A 14,225-nucleotide genomic window follows, 5' to 3' on the forward strand; every position below is an offset into this window, starting at 1 on the left:
CTTGAACGACAGGATTATATCCATTTATATAGCTGGAGTATTTGGTCCAGTAGGTCAAAAGTCAGTTTTACGTGCAAATAATCCAATTATTCTATTAACTATGATAGCAGTTTAGGTTTGCCAATAGCCAGGTGCGACACAATAAATGGAAAAAAAACAGAATAAATCCTGTATGGGGTCGCTGGCACAATATTGTCATATGTGGGTATGCGGCCAAATACAGATTCATTTGGGGGTCCTTTACATGAAACGTAAACCACTGGTCTATTAGATTCAGTAGTAGGCTATAGGTCTTGCTCTTTCCCACTTCATCAATGTTGATTCTACAGAAAATGTACAGGTTATGTAGCTTGGTGCCGTGTCATTAGTCAGAAGGTTCATTGTTCCGAAATTACTATCCCCATCTCTAACCCTAACCGCAAGCACGGGAGCAAACCTAAACCTAACCGCAAGCACGGGAGCAGTGCATGTTCGGACTAACGGGACTTCGGATCTATGGGTAGTTCCCGTTTCTGATGCATAACTTGAGTACCGCATTAACTTTTAGCAATACAGGAACAATCTTCAAGGTCTAATCTCGAAAGCTCAAGGCCATACATATTAAAACAATGCAGTTAATGCTTTGCTTGTGGATTGATAGGCTACATCAGAATAACAAAGTGGCAGGTACACCACTTACAAACAAAAATAACATAGCCTAGTGAATTTTGGCCACTGTATTGTATAAACCCAGTCTTTTAAGTTTGTGGCATATCCTTAGAAATCTAGCTCAATATAATTACTAAATGGCTTCTAAAATGAATTATCGGCATGAGAACAGATGGGTGGTCTCAGGTAAAGTGGGCCGTCAGGTAAAATGAGCCAACTAAGGTTTCAGCAACCTAGCCTCTAGCCCTTTTATTTTCAGTGTAAAATGACTTATAGCCTACTGGATATCTTGTCCTAGCATTTTTATCTAGTTTTTATTTGTTGACCAAATTGTCAGTATATTTAGTCTTAGTTTTAGTCATCATAACTTAGTTTTCATTTAGTTTTCTTCACCATATGTTATGGACCTTCGTCTAGGGTGAAGGGACATGACACAATTTGAGAGGAAACAGGGTGAAAAGAACTTCAATTTATTTGGAGCGGCTCTTTTCTTTCAGTTGCAGAGACAATTTGTACAATTCTGGTTCACAATTCTCCCATTTTAGCTTCAGAGTGCAGGTGTTATTTTAACAAAACGAATCTAACTAGAAATCAAAAGTTTACCCCTACCTAAAGGCCCTGACAGAAGGTTAAACAAAATTACAATACTAAATCCCTAACTAACCAAAATTACAATAAGTTAACAGAAGAAAAGACCTGGCACCCCTACATGGTGGAGGTAGGAACCGGGCTTCTTAAACAAGGACAAATAGTTGGTTTTACAGACTCATAAATAAATTAAAGATTACTTCAAACGAAAACTGGACTAAACAAAACAAATCATAACTTACGGCAATGAACCAGAAACAATAACAAACCAAATAATAAGGCAGGCACAAGAGAGGACTAGAGGGATCGAGTCTCTGCTGCTGAATGCTGTCGTCCGCTCCAGAGCAAGAGTTCAACTGAGACTATATACAGAGACAGGAAGAGTGCCCAGCCAACAGGAAACTGGTGTTGTCAGGGAGAACCAATAAGGGACAGAGGGGGCAGGTCCAATCAGGGACCTGTCACTCAGAGCCATGTCTGTCAATTCACTTGAGCACTGTAGCAAAAGAAATACAACTTGTTACATGCCATAAAACATCATAACAAATATCAAACTTATAATTATTATCCTAATTTAATAGCCACCATAAATAATAATTATACTTAACCCATTCTGACCGGGCACCCATTTTGGTGTCAGCATCATGTTATGCTTTAGCTATTTAAAAATAGCAGATCTACAAGCTCATATCGCGCCACCGAGTGGCGCGATACGAGCTTGTAGGTCTGCTATTTTTGAAAAATCGAAGAGCGACTGACATTTTTAGCATCTGATCTCAGGTCAGAATGGGTTCATCAGACCAGTGTGTGTCCGGCGGAAACCTCGTATGAATCTGATCTCAGGTCAGAATGGGTTCATCAGACCAGTGTGTGTCCGGCGGAAACCTCGTATGAATCTGATCTCAGGTCAGAATGGGTTAAACAAATAACAAATAATCAAAAGGACCATGGTCCGTAACACCATAGCTTAAAGTTTTCATTTAGTTTCCATTTAGTTTTCGTCAGTGAAAAAAGGTAGTCGACGAACGTTTTTTTTTTTTCAAAATCAACACTGATCCACATTGACATAACGACCTTTGACCCCTGCCCTGGCATACGCAGATCCACACCGGCATGCAGCACAGCATCATCTGGCCGTGCCAGCCGTACTGCGTGCCAACGGACGAGGTGCTGCTGCCACAGCTCCTGCAGCGGGCCGGCTACGCCACCCACATGGTGGGCAAGTGGCACCTGGGCATGTACAGGAAGGACTGCCTGCCCACCCGGCGCGGATTCCACTCCTACTTTGGTTGGTAACCGGATTGATATGGTCGCTGTCTGGCAGAAAACAACGTGCCAACGTTCCACAATTGTGACCAGATTTGACTGAGAGCCTGCCATCGCGCAAATTCCAGCTTTTCACCAGAGGAGTTCATGAGTTAATAGCACAGGCAGACTCTTCACATACATGTCTGAAATAAGTGTCAGAGCTGAAATCGATGTAATAAAATAAAATAAAATCCAATGGCAGTCCCTCAGTCAAAAATTTGGTACAATTATTTATTTCATAAATGTATGACCATATTTAATAGTATACCTACAAGCCCATAGCGTGGCACTTGTTGCCGCGCTATGAGCTTGTAGATCTGCTATTTTTCAACAACTACAGTTTAAAATAAAAGTGGTTAAAAGCTATGAGGCGACACAGATGCGTCCTCAGGTCTAAATGGGTTAATTAAATAGATTATTAAATGGTGCATTCATGGCACTTTTATCCAAATGGCTTTACAATGTGCATTACATTAACACACACACACACACACACACAATTTGATTCCATTTGTACACACTCAAGAGTTATGGGGGTACAGTAGCACACTAAATGGCTTTAATTAGTATCATGTGTAACACCTGTAAAGGAAGTACGGAAGTGACCCGGAAGTATAGGAAGAGTTATTCTGTACGTGCATATTAGCCTTAGAGTATATATATTTATAGAGAAGGCACCCAGAGGAAATCTTGAGGCGAAATGGACATAGTGGCCGAATGAAGGTATTGCAGCCTGGCCCCAAACACATGAACACGCTGTCCGTTGACTATCATTGTGCACGTTCACGACGGACGACGCTCGTGCGCGTTCAACGGCAGCGCGTTCATGTGTTTGGGACCACTCACCATTGCAATCCGTCCCAGAATGCACTCTGTTCCTACCAGGAAGGAGGAGTGAAATCGCCTCATGCGCTTTTGAGCAACTTAATGCAAGTGGATGGGAGGAGAACTCGGGTGTCTTCTCTATTCATATATATACTCTAAGATATTAGCCCATTGAACCTGTAACTTCCGGTTACATTTTTGACACTTTCTCCTACAGGCTACTTGACGGGCTCTGAGGATTACTTCAGTCACGTGCACTGTAGTCCCGTGGCGTCTGAGAACGTGACGCGCTGCGCGCTGGACCTCCGCGATGGGGAACAGGTGGCGCACGGCTACCAAGGGCTTTATTCCACTGAGCTGTTCACTGACCGAGTGGTCAGCATCGTACGCACACACCCCCGCAAGAAGGTACGCACGTATGCACGCACGCACACATGCACACAGGCACGCACGCACGCACGCACACACACACACACACACTGAACTGATGTTTTCTTTTGTGTGTGCGTGTGTGTGTGTGTGTGTTGTGTGTGTGTGTGTTGTGTGTGTGTGTGTGTGTTTTAGCCGTTGTTCATGTACGTAGCGCTGCAGGCAGTGCACGCTCCGCTACAGGTTCCAGAACGATATGTAGCTCCTTATAGCTTCATAAAGGACCCTCACCGCAGGTAGTATTATTATTATTATTATTAGTAGTAGTAGTAGTAGTAGTAGTAGTAGTAGTAGTAGTAGTTAGTACTAGTAGTTAGTAGTTAGTAGTTAGTAGTAGTAGTAGTTAGTACTAGTAGTTAGTAGTTAGTAGTAGTAGTTAGTTAGTACTAGTAGTTGCGACCGGAGGTAGCAGTTAACTATGAAACCTTGCGTTTTTGACACCTGACACATTCCCTGTCACTCTCTCCCCGTCACTCACCCCAGGCAAGCCCCCAGGTCATCGTGACATCACGTGACATCAAGCCCCCAGGTCATCGTGACATCACGTGACATCAAGCCCCCAGGTCATCGTGACATCACGTGACATCAAGCCCCCAGGTCATCGTGACATCACGTGACATCAGCCCCCAGGTCATCGTGACATCACGTGACATCAGCCCCTGTCTTGAGTGTGGTCACGGTGTCTCGAGTCCTGTGTCCTATGTGCTGTATCCTGTATTCTGTATCCTGTGTCCTATGTGCTGTATCCTGTATTCTGTATCCTGTGTCCTATGTGCTGTGTCCTGTATTCTGTATCCTGTGTCTTGCTTGGGTCCAGTAGATTTGTGTGCGTTGGTTCTTTTTCTTTGCTTGGGTCCAGTAGATTTGTGTGCATTGGTTCTTTTTCTTTGCTTGGGTCCAGTAGATTTGTGTGCATTGGTTCTTTTTCTTTGCTTGGGTCCAGTAGATTTGTGTGCATTGGTTCTTTTATGCCGAGCAGAATCGGCAACTTCAAGAGTGTGACTGCTGTCACCGCCGATGTCTCGTCTGCGGACTCTACCCTAATACAATGCCTGTTATGCCCATATATGGGAATGCCAATTATATGATCATATTGTGACAGTCTCATGATAACCACTGTGGTTACCATAAAGGTCACAGTTAACTATGGAATCATGCATTTCCCGTCAGTCAGTCAGTCAGTGTATTACTCAAATTCCCCATACATGTGGAAAGCCCCATATATGGTGCCCATGGGGAAAGCCCCATATATGGGGAAAGCCCCATACATGGGGAAAGCCCCATATATGGTGCCCAGGTCTAGTGCCATCGCACGCGACCTCGCCCTTTCACTTCTCGTCCCCAGGCGTCTTACTGGTAGCAGTACTAGTAAGTACTATTCTCTTAAGGCAGTCCACGGCGTGTGCTGTGTGGTGTCTCACCAGTTACCACGCCTCTCAGCCATTATAAAATACAGGGTAACCTTGGCCTCTCAGCCATTATAAAATACAGGGTAACCTTGGCCTCTCAGCCATTATAAAATACAGGGTAACCTTGGCCTCTCAGCCATTATAAAATACAGGGTAACCTTGGCCTCTCAGCCATTATAAAATACAGCGTAACATTGGCCTCTCAGCCATTATAAAATACAGAGTAACCTTGGCCTCTTAGCCATTATAAAATACAGAGTAACCTTGGCCTCTCAGCCATTATAAAATACAGGGTAACCTTGGCCTCTCAGCCATTATAAAATACAGGGTAACCTTGTGGCGTCATTGCTTTATTATATTCCAGACAGTATGCAGGCATGGTGAGTGCCATGGACGAGGCAGTAGGAAACATCACACACAGCCTGATGGAGGCAGGCCTCTGGAACAACACCGTACTGGTCTTCTCTACAGGTACAACTTTATATTCATTATTTTGGGCAGGCGAAGTCTTTCAAAAACAAATCTGCCAAGCTTTTTTCCAAAAGAGCAAAGATAGCAGACCCTGATGCTAAGTGGTTAAGCAGCATTCTGGGTCAGCACAACCGTTAATTGAAGGGTGAGCCATCCTATGTTCAGCTTAATTTTTTTTTTTACTTAAAATCTTTATCCCACGATTTTGTAACCCATGTTTCTCCCCTGTGTCAATCATCTATTGTGATCCTGGGCTCTACACACCCTCCACCCTCCACCCTCCTGGGGGACAAGGGGAGACCAACCTAGTCCCCATATATGGGGGACAAGGGGAGAGCAACCTAGTCCCCATATATGGGGGACAAGGGGAGAGCAACCTAGTCCCCATATATGGGGGACATGGGGAGAGCAACGGACTTGAACTCATGCTTCCTTCATGCCTGAGTGTCCAAGTTGCTCCTTTACACCTGACAGGGGGGAGTTTCCCTGGTTGGACGTAGCGCGTGGAAGGAACACGTTATTCCAACCAGTTCCTTTCCCCTCCATCAGGCGCCCCGGCTTAGTGACCAGGATTACTGCATGTTTTTTGTGAGGGTACCTACCCTAGGGGACACGGGGAGAACATGCAAACTCCACACAGAAAGGCCCTTTCGCCAACCCCGCCTTCGGGTATGGGCACTGATGACGCAGAGGAGGAAACACGCCACCAGCACCCACAGCGTCCCGAGCGGGAATCGAACCCAGGACCTTCTAGCTCTGAGGCGACAGCACTACCAACTGTGCCACCGTGCCCCCCTATGTTCAGCTTTTAGTGTGTCTGCTAACACAAACTTTGTCCTGACTAGGGATGGGTATCGTTAGGATTTTTTCGAGTCCGGTACCGATTCCGGTTCTGCTTATCGATTCCGGTTCTTAACGGTTCCCTATTTCGGTTCCAAAATGATATAAAAGAGGTCAAATGTTTAACAAAAAAGCTCAATGTCAATTTAAGACTAAAGAATAAATAGTGTAACATCCTCTTCCTCCTCATTCAGTTGAGCCATTTGTGGATAATATAGTAAAAAAATTAATGGTATAAACTTAAGGTCAATTGTTTTTCACAAAGCTTTTATTACAAAGACTTTGCTTTAAGACAGATGAATAGAGTATAGACCAACATCCTTTCCTTTAACAGTTGAGCCATTTGTGGATACTACAGTTACCTCTTACTACTACTGACAATGACAACAAATATGCCTGAGAGACTACACAACATAAACATCACTGCAACACAAAGTCAGAAATCTAGAAAAGAATATCATGTGGTGCACAGTCTGCATGGCATGTCAGAGCAGAGTGTATACTGTATACTAAAGACATGTATAATGAATAGTATAACATCTTCTCCTTTATTGAGCCATTTGTGGATAATATAGTGATTCTTTTAAATGTATCTATATAATATCGATTCTGTATTTACCCAGGGCAATAGTGTTACTAACGGTTTTGGAACGGTTTTGGACACAGGCTACTTCTCTTATTACCAATAACAAATAAAAGCATGTCTGAGATCTGAGAGCAACACACACACGATTGACTGTGTAAATTAGCATCGCTAATGAAGGGGAAGGGGCAGCGCGTCAATGGGGGATCATTGAAAACAAAGGCGGCTTGCATGCTGTGTTTTGCTACTAACAGAAATGTGCATGCACACGGGCTGCCCAAAGTAGGCTTTTGTTGTTTTTTCGCCACCTCTCGAAGTTAGACTGGGTATCTGATCCTACGCCGTGATCACACACACACACACAGTCACAGTCACACACACACGGGTGCGCACTCGAAGTGAGTGCACCGACGCTTTCTCTCCTTGTCTCATGTTGATTAAATGCTGCGCAGCCAGCGTGCTGCGCACGTATGCAGTGAAGACTCAGACAAGGCGCAAGATTCCTGTCCCCTCTTAAAAGTTTCCTCCCATAAACTTTACTTGAAAATTACGTTTAAGAAACTTTAATAATGATGTCGCATTGTCGCCTCAGTGCCAGGCACAGCGCGTCTCTCTGTCTACTCCTCGACAACTAACTCCATGCAGAGAGATGGCTCCGCCTCTGCAAGCCTCAAGCTCACAACTCGTCGCTGATGCAACGCGGTGTAGGCTTGTAGATCAGCTCTGTTCCCTGCGCATCTATTAAGGGAAGAAAATAAATAAATAGCGTGTGACCGCGTGTCTGTGGGAACCGATAGAGAGAACCGAAATTGAATTATTGTAATGGGTACCCGGTACCCAGGCACGTTCGGTTCGGTACATACTTGGTACCGAGATTCGGGACCCACCCCTAGTCCTGACACAAACATTTAATACTACTAGACCTGTACATGCCCGTCGGCCACCGGCCTACTTGAGAACGATGCAACTTGGGAACCTAATAATACCTGTTGTCAACTTGACATAGCACCCGTTTTAACTATCTGTCTGTGTCCCTTTTGTGCCCATACTGTATATGGAGATCTCTGTATCTGTCTGTCCGCCTCTGTCTGTCTGCCTGAGTGCAAACTGACTGTGAAAAGTGTAGTGGTTAAGTAATCATTTTGCAGGTGTGGGGTTGCCATGGCAATCAATTGGCTTAGGCTGATTAGGCCCACTGGCAGAGCCTGAGCAGAGCCTTTTGTGGTGGTTCTGGAGAATCGGTCGGACCTACTCGATACCAGGCACTGCACTCCCTGTGGGGGTGTGGAACGCGTGTGTCGAATGTGAAGTCGGTAGGGCAAAAGGTTCTCGAGTTACGTGCATTACAACCGTACACACACGCACACAGAGACGTGGTGCATTTATAGTAGGATTGATTAATGGACAATTTTTTGTGTTTGTTGTGAACACAAATATTGCGTAACACAAACATTGAAGACGGAGGTAAGGACGGAATGAGATGATGTAATGATGAAGTGTTTGATTGACAGATAACAGAATGAGATGATGTACATATGATGAAGTGTTTGATTGACAGATAACAGAATGAGATGATGTTTGATGAAGTGTTTGATTGACAGATAACAGAATGAGATGATGTTTGATGAAGTGTTTGATTGACAGATAACAGAATGAGATGATGTCTGATGAAGTGTTTGATTGACAGATAACAGAATGAGATGATGTTTGATGAAGTGTTTGATTGACAGATAACAGAATGAGATGATGTATGATGAAGTGTTTGATTGACAGATAACAGAATGAGATGATGTAATGATGAAGTGTTTGATTGACAGATAACAGAATGAGATGATGTTTGATGAAGTGTTTGATTGACAGATAACAGAATGAGATGATGTTTGATGAAGTGTTTGATTGACAGATAACAGAATGAGATGATGTAATGATGAAGTGTTTGATTGACAGATGACAGAATGAGATGATGTACATATGATGAAGTGTTTGATTGACAGATGACAGAATGAGATGATGTACATATGATGAAGTGTTTGATTGACAGATAACAGAATGAGATGATGTAATGATGAAGTGTTTGATTGACAGATGACAGAATGAGATGATGTATGATGAAGTGTTTGATTGACAGATGACAGAATGAGATGATGTAATGATGAAGTGTTTGATTGACAGATGACAGAATGAGATGATGTATGATGAAGTGTTTGATTGACAGATAACAGAATGAGATGATGTATGATGAAGTGTTTGATTGACAGATAACAGAATGAGATGATGTAATGATGAAGTGTTTGATTGACAGATAACAGAATGAGATGATGTTTGATGAAGTGTTTGATTGACAGATAACAGAATGAGATGATGTTTGATGAAGTGTTTGATTGACAGATAACAGAATGAGATGATGTTTGATGAAGTGTTTGATTGACAGATGACAGAATGAGATGATGTTTGATGAAGTGTTTGATTGACAGATGACAGAATGAGATGATGTTTGATGAAGTGTTTGATTGACAGATAACAGAATGAGATGATGTCTGATGAAGTGTTTGATTGACAGATAACAGAATGAGATGATGTTTGATGAAGTGTTTGATTGACAGATGACAGAATGAGATGATGTTTGATGAAGTGTTTGATTGACAGATGACAGAATGAGATGATGTCTGATGAAGTGTTTGATTGACAGATGATGTATGATGAAGTGTTTGATTGACAGATGATGTATGATGAAGTGTTTGATTGACAGATGATGTATGATGAAGTGTTTGATTGACAGATGACAGAATGAGATGATGTATGATGAAGTGTTTGATTGACAGATGATGTCTGATGAAGTGTTTGATTGACAGATGATGTCTGATGAAGTGTTTGATTGACAGATGATGTATGATGAAGTGTTTGATTGACAGATGATGTATGATGAAGTGTTTGATTGACAGATAACAGAATGAGATGATGTTTGATGAAGTGTTTGATTGACAGATAACAGAATGAGATGATGTAATGATGAAGTGTTTGATTGACAGATAACAGAATGAGATGATGTTTGATGAAGTGTTTGATTGACAGATGACAGAATGAGATGATGTTTGATGAAGTGTTTGATTGACAGATGATGTATGATGAAGTGTTTGATTGACAGATGATGTATGATGAAGTGTTTGATTGACAGATGATGTATGATGAAGTGTTTGATTGACAGATAACGGCGGACAGCCTTTGGCCGGAGGAAGCAACTGGCCGCTGAGAGGCAGGAAGTGCTCGTTGTGGGAGGGCGGAGTCAGGGGCGTGGCCTTTGTGGCAAGCCCGCTGCTGCAGCGGCCCGGGCGCGTCAGCCGCCAGCTCATCCACATCTCTGATTGGCTGCCCACGCTGGTGGGCGTGGCCGGAGGAAGCACCAATGGCACAAAGCCGCTGGACGGCTTCGACGTGTGGAACACCATCAGGTGAGGAGATAGCTTGTTAACTAATTAACTAATTAACATTAACTCGTTAACTAATTCACATACACACGTACCAAACACCAATCACGCAAATGTTTGGTTGGTTTTTTGTTGTTTTGCCACTCGGTGGCGCGTTGCGAGCTTGTAGATCTGCTATTTTTCAATAGCTAAAGCATAACATGATGCTGACACCAAAATGGGTGCCCGGTCAGAATGGCTTAAGTGCTTGTTTCTCTGTAAAGTTGCTTGTTTTCTGGGCTTGTTTCCAAAGTGTACTGCTTGCTTCCACATCTTGTATGATTGATTGATTGAAATATGTATTAACAGTTTGCAGAATTTACAGTACATTTCAAGCACAAACTCAATACAAAGACTGTTAACTGTGAGTGGACGACTTAGAGTATATATATCTATAGAGAAGACACCCGAGTTCTCCTCCCATCCACTTGCATTAAGTTGTAGTTCTCCTCCCATCCACTTGCATTGAGTTGTAGTTCGCCTCCCATCCACTTGCATTAAGTTGTAGTTCTCCTCCCATCCACTTGCATTAAGTTGTAGTTCTCCTCCCATCCACTTGCATTAAGTTGTAGTTCTCCTCCCATCCACTTGCATTGAGTTGTAGTTCTCCACCCATCCACTTGCATTAAGTTGTAGTTCTCCTTCCATCCACTTGCATTGAGTTGTAGTTCTCCACCCATCCACTTGCATTAAGTTGCTCTAAAGCGCATGAGGCGATTTCACTCCTCCTTCCTGGTAGGAACAGAGTGCATTCTGGGATGGATTGGGCCCCAAACACATGGGGGTTATATATATATGAAGAATTTGAAGTTTTTCAGAAAACTTAGGTCAAGTTTAAGAAGGCATTTATAGATCGGCCGCAGGTATCAATTAAATCAGTGGTTCTCAAATTTTCATGAAAATGTGTGGACTATTTTGCATATTTTCCTACATAATGCCTCATTTGCATATTCAAAAATGTAAAATTAGTAATACAATAAATCATTGTCTTCATGTAAGTACTCAATTGGGGAAGTTTAATGGTGATAACAATCTAATATAGGTATGGTTTTGCCCACTCAATTCATAATTAACGTTTCAATTTTGGAGCTCTGGCTCATGGACTAAAAACCACAAAGAACTGAACCGGTTCATTGGGAACCAAGCGGTGGAAAAGGGGCCTGAGTATTTGTGTTAGTTTGTGTGTCAGAAAATATTCAAAATATTCCACATTTTAGCTTTTCCAGATTTTTCTTTATTTTTTGAGGGGCACTAGCCCCTCCTATATACAGGTTTAATGTTTGTTTTTAGTTCAATGTTTGTTTTAAAAACGCCATTGACAATGAAGGGAAAATTATGTCATATTGTCCCTCATTACGTCATATTGTCATTTTATTGTTAATGGCATTTAATGTTTGTGTTGGCACCGCTTGTTTTACATCCCCATCACATCACCTAATCAACATGAGTTAGACTTTAATATATTAGCACCCCTCACTTCACACAGGTGTGATTTTTATAATCAATGCCTATAATGTAAGTTTAAGTGCTTGTGTTGCTTCTTTTGGGCTTGTTTTCATTTGGTTGCTTATTTGTTCCGCAATACATGGCAACACTGCCAATGAGTCTCCACATCCTGACAAATGGACATTAGTATACTATATGTTGCATTATGTTGTAGCCTACTGACAAACGTCGACAACACTGCAAATGAGGGAAACCTCAATGTCTCTGGAGAACAGTGGTGGAAAAAGTACTCAATTGTTTTACTTAAGTAAAAGTACCAATACTGCAATTTAGAACTACTCCTTTACAAGTAAAAGTACGGAATTGAAAATGTACTTGAGTAAAAGTGCAAAAGTATCGGCATCAAAATGTACTTAAAGTACTAAAAGTAAAAGTACTCATATTGCAGAATGTCCCACTTCACAAGTTCAAAATGTGTACAAAGTCTATTGAAAATAGCCGATCTACAAGCTCACAATGCGTCGCGTTGCGACGCATTGTGAGCTTGTAGATCGTCTATTTTCAAATGGCCAAAATGTATTGGGTTGAAGTGGTTAATGTATGTTTTCTAATCAAAATTAAAATCGCCAAAGTAACTAAAGTTTTCAAATAATTGTAGTGGAGTAAAAGTACAAATGTTGGCTCTGAGATGTAGTGGAGTAGAAGTAAAAGTACTGGAAATTGGAAATACTCAAGTAAAGCACAAATACCTCAAAATTGTACTTAAGTACAGTACTTAAGTAAAAGTACTTAGTTACTTTCCACCACTGCTCGAGAATGAATAAAGGTTTGAATGAATGACACACGCACACACACACACACACACACACACACACACACGCAGGAGGCTACTGATGTGATGAAGTGTTCTCGTGTGTCTTCCAGCAAAGGTTTTGCGTCGCCCAGAGTGGAGCTGTTACACAACATCGACCCTCTCTACTACGATAGTGCACCATGTAAGTCTGTTACACAACATCGACCCTCTACTACGATAGTGCACCATGTAAGTCTGTTACACAACATCGACCCTCTCTACTACGATAGTGCACCATGTAAGTCTGTTACACAACATCGACCCTCTACTACGATAGTGTACCATGTAAGTCTGTCTACTACGATAGTGCACCATGTAAGTCTGTTACACAACATCGACCCTCTACTACGATAGTGTACCATGTAAGTCTGTCTACTACGATAGTGCACCATGTAAGTCTGTTACACAACATCGACCCTCTACTACGATAGTGTACCATGTAAGTCTGTCTACTACGATAGTGCACCATGTAAGTCTGTCTACTACGATAGTGTACCATGTAAGTCTGTCTACTACGATAGTGCACCATGTAAGTCTGTCTACTACGATAGTGCACCATGTAAGTCTGTCTACTACGATAGTGCACCATGTAAGTCTGTCTACTACGATAGTGCACCATGTAAGTCTGTCTACTACGATAGTGCACCATGTAAGTCTGTCTACTACGATAGTGCACCATGTAAGTCTGTCTACTACGATAGTGCACCATGTAAGTCTGTCTACTACGATAGTGCACCATGTAAGTCTGTCTACTACGATAGTGCACCATGTAAGTCTGTCGTCGTTTGAATGATCTTTTAGCACTCATTCAACATTTGAGCGATTCCCTGGTGTTAACCCTGTAACAATCGCCCTTTATAACTTAAGGCAAATCATTAACTAAGGAAAAATAAACAACGGGATCGTAGGGTCATAGTTTAAATTATGTATATAGAGACGCAGCAAAAAGTAATTGAGAAAACAATCAGTGCACTTGGCACAGTGCGTCTGTCCCTGTCTCTCTCCCTACAAAATGAAAGAAATAAACAGGTAAACAAACTGAAATCAACAAACAAAACCCCTGCCGCCCCAAACAAGTCCCGACGCTCTCTGTAGCGTCCTGCGTCACAACCTTTACACCAAACAAAACAATAAACAACCCCCCCCCCCCCCCCAAAGTCAACAGTGCAAATTAAATAAATAACAAAGGTCCGTGCTTGTCCTCTTCTTTAATAATAATAATAATAATAATAATAATATTTTTTTAATGAAGCGCTCTTGTCTGTAATAGTTCCTTGATTGATCCTAGGATCCAAATTAACGCAAAAGATCTGCTCTAAAAACGCGAATGGGGTACCCCTAAATGTTTACAATCCAACTAG

At 42.1% G+C, this 14,225-nt stretch overlaps 1 protein-coding gene across 1 annotated transcript in view; it reads left to right on the forward strand.

Annotated features, from left to right (window-relative positions):
- The window catches only part of LOC310869896 (arylsulfatase B-like), a 30,224-nt gene that overhangs the window by 13,692 nt on the left and 2,307 nt on the right, over nucleotides 1–14,225 (forward strand). The window contains exons 3-8 of the mRNA XM_083780870.1: nucleotides 2,338–2,524; nucleotides 3,587–3,777; nucleotides 3,934–4,034; nucleotides 5,572–5,678; nucleotides 10,307–10,550; nucleotides 12,936–13,006. Of these exons, the coding sequence (XP_083636996.1) occupies nucleotides 2,338–2,524; nucleotides 3,587–3,777; nucleotides 3,934–4,034; nucleotides 5,572–5,678; nucleotides 10,307–10,550; nucleotides 12,936–13,006 (901 nt within the window). The remainder of the gene's footprint in view (nucleotides 1–2,337; nucleotides 2,525–3,586; nucleotides 3,778–3,933; nucleotides 4,035–5,571; nucleotides 5,679–10,306; nucleotides 10,551–12,935; nucleotides 13,007–14,225) is intronic.

This window comes from Protomyctophum parallelum (genome assembly GCF_964188405.1).
Source record: "Protomyctophum parallelum genome assembly, chromosome: 13".
In the NCBI taxonomy this organism is placed as follows: domain Eukaryota; kingdom Metazoa; phylum Chordata; class Actinopteri; order Myctophiformes; family Myctophidae; genus Protomyctophum; species Protomyctophum parallelum.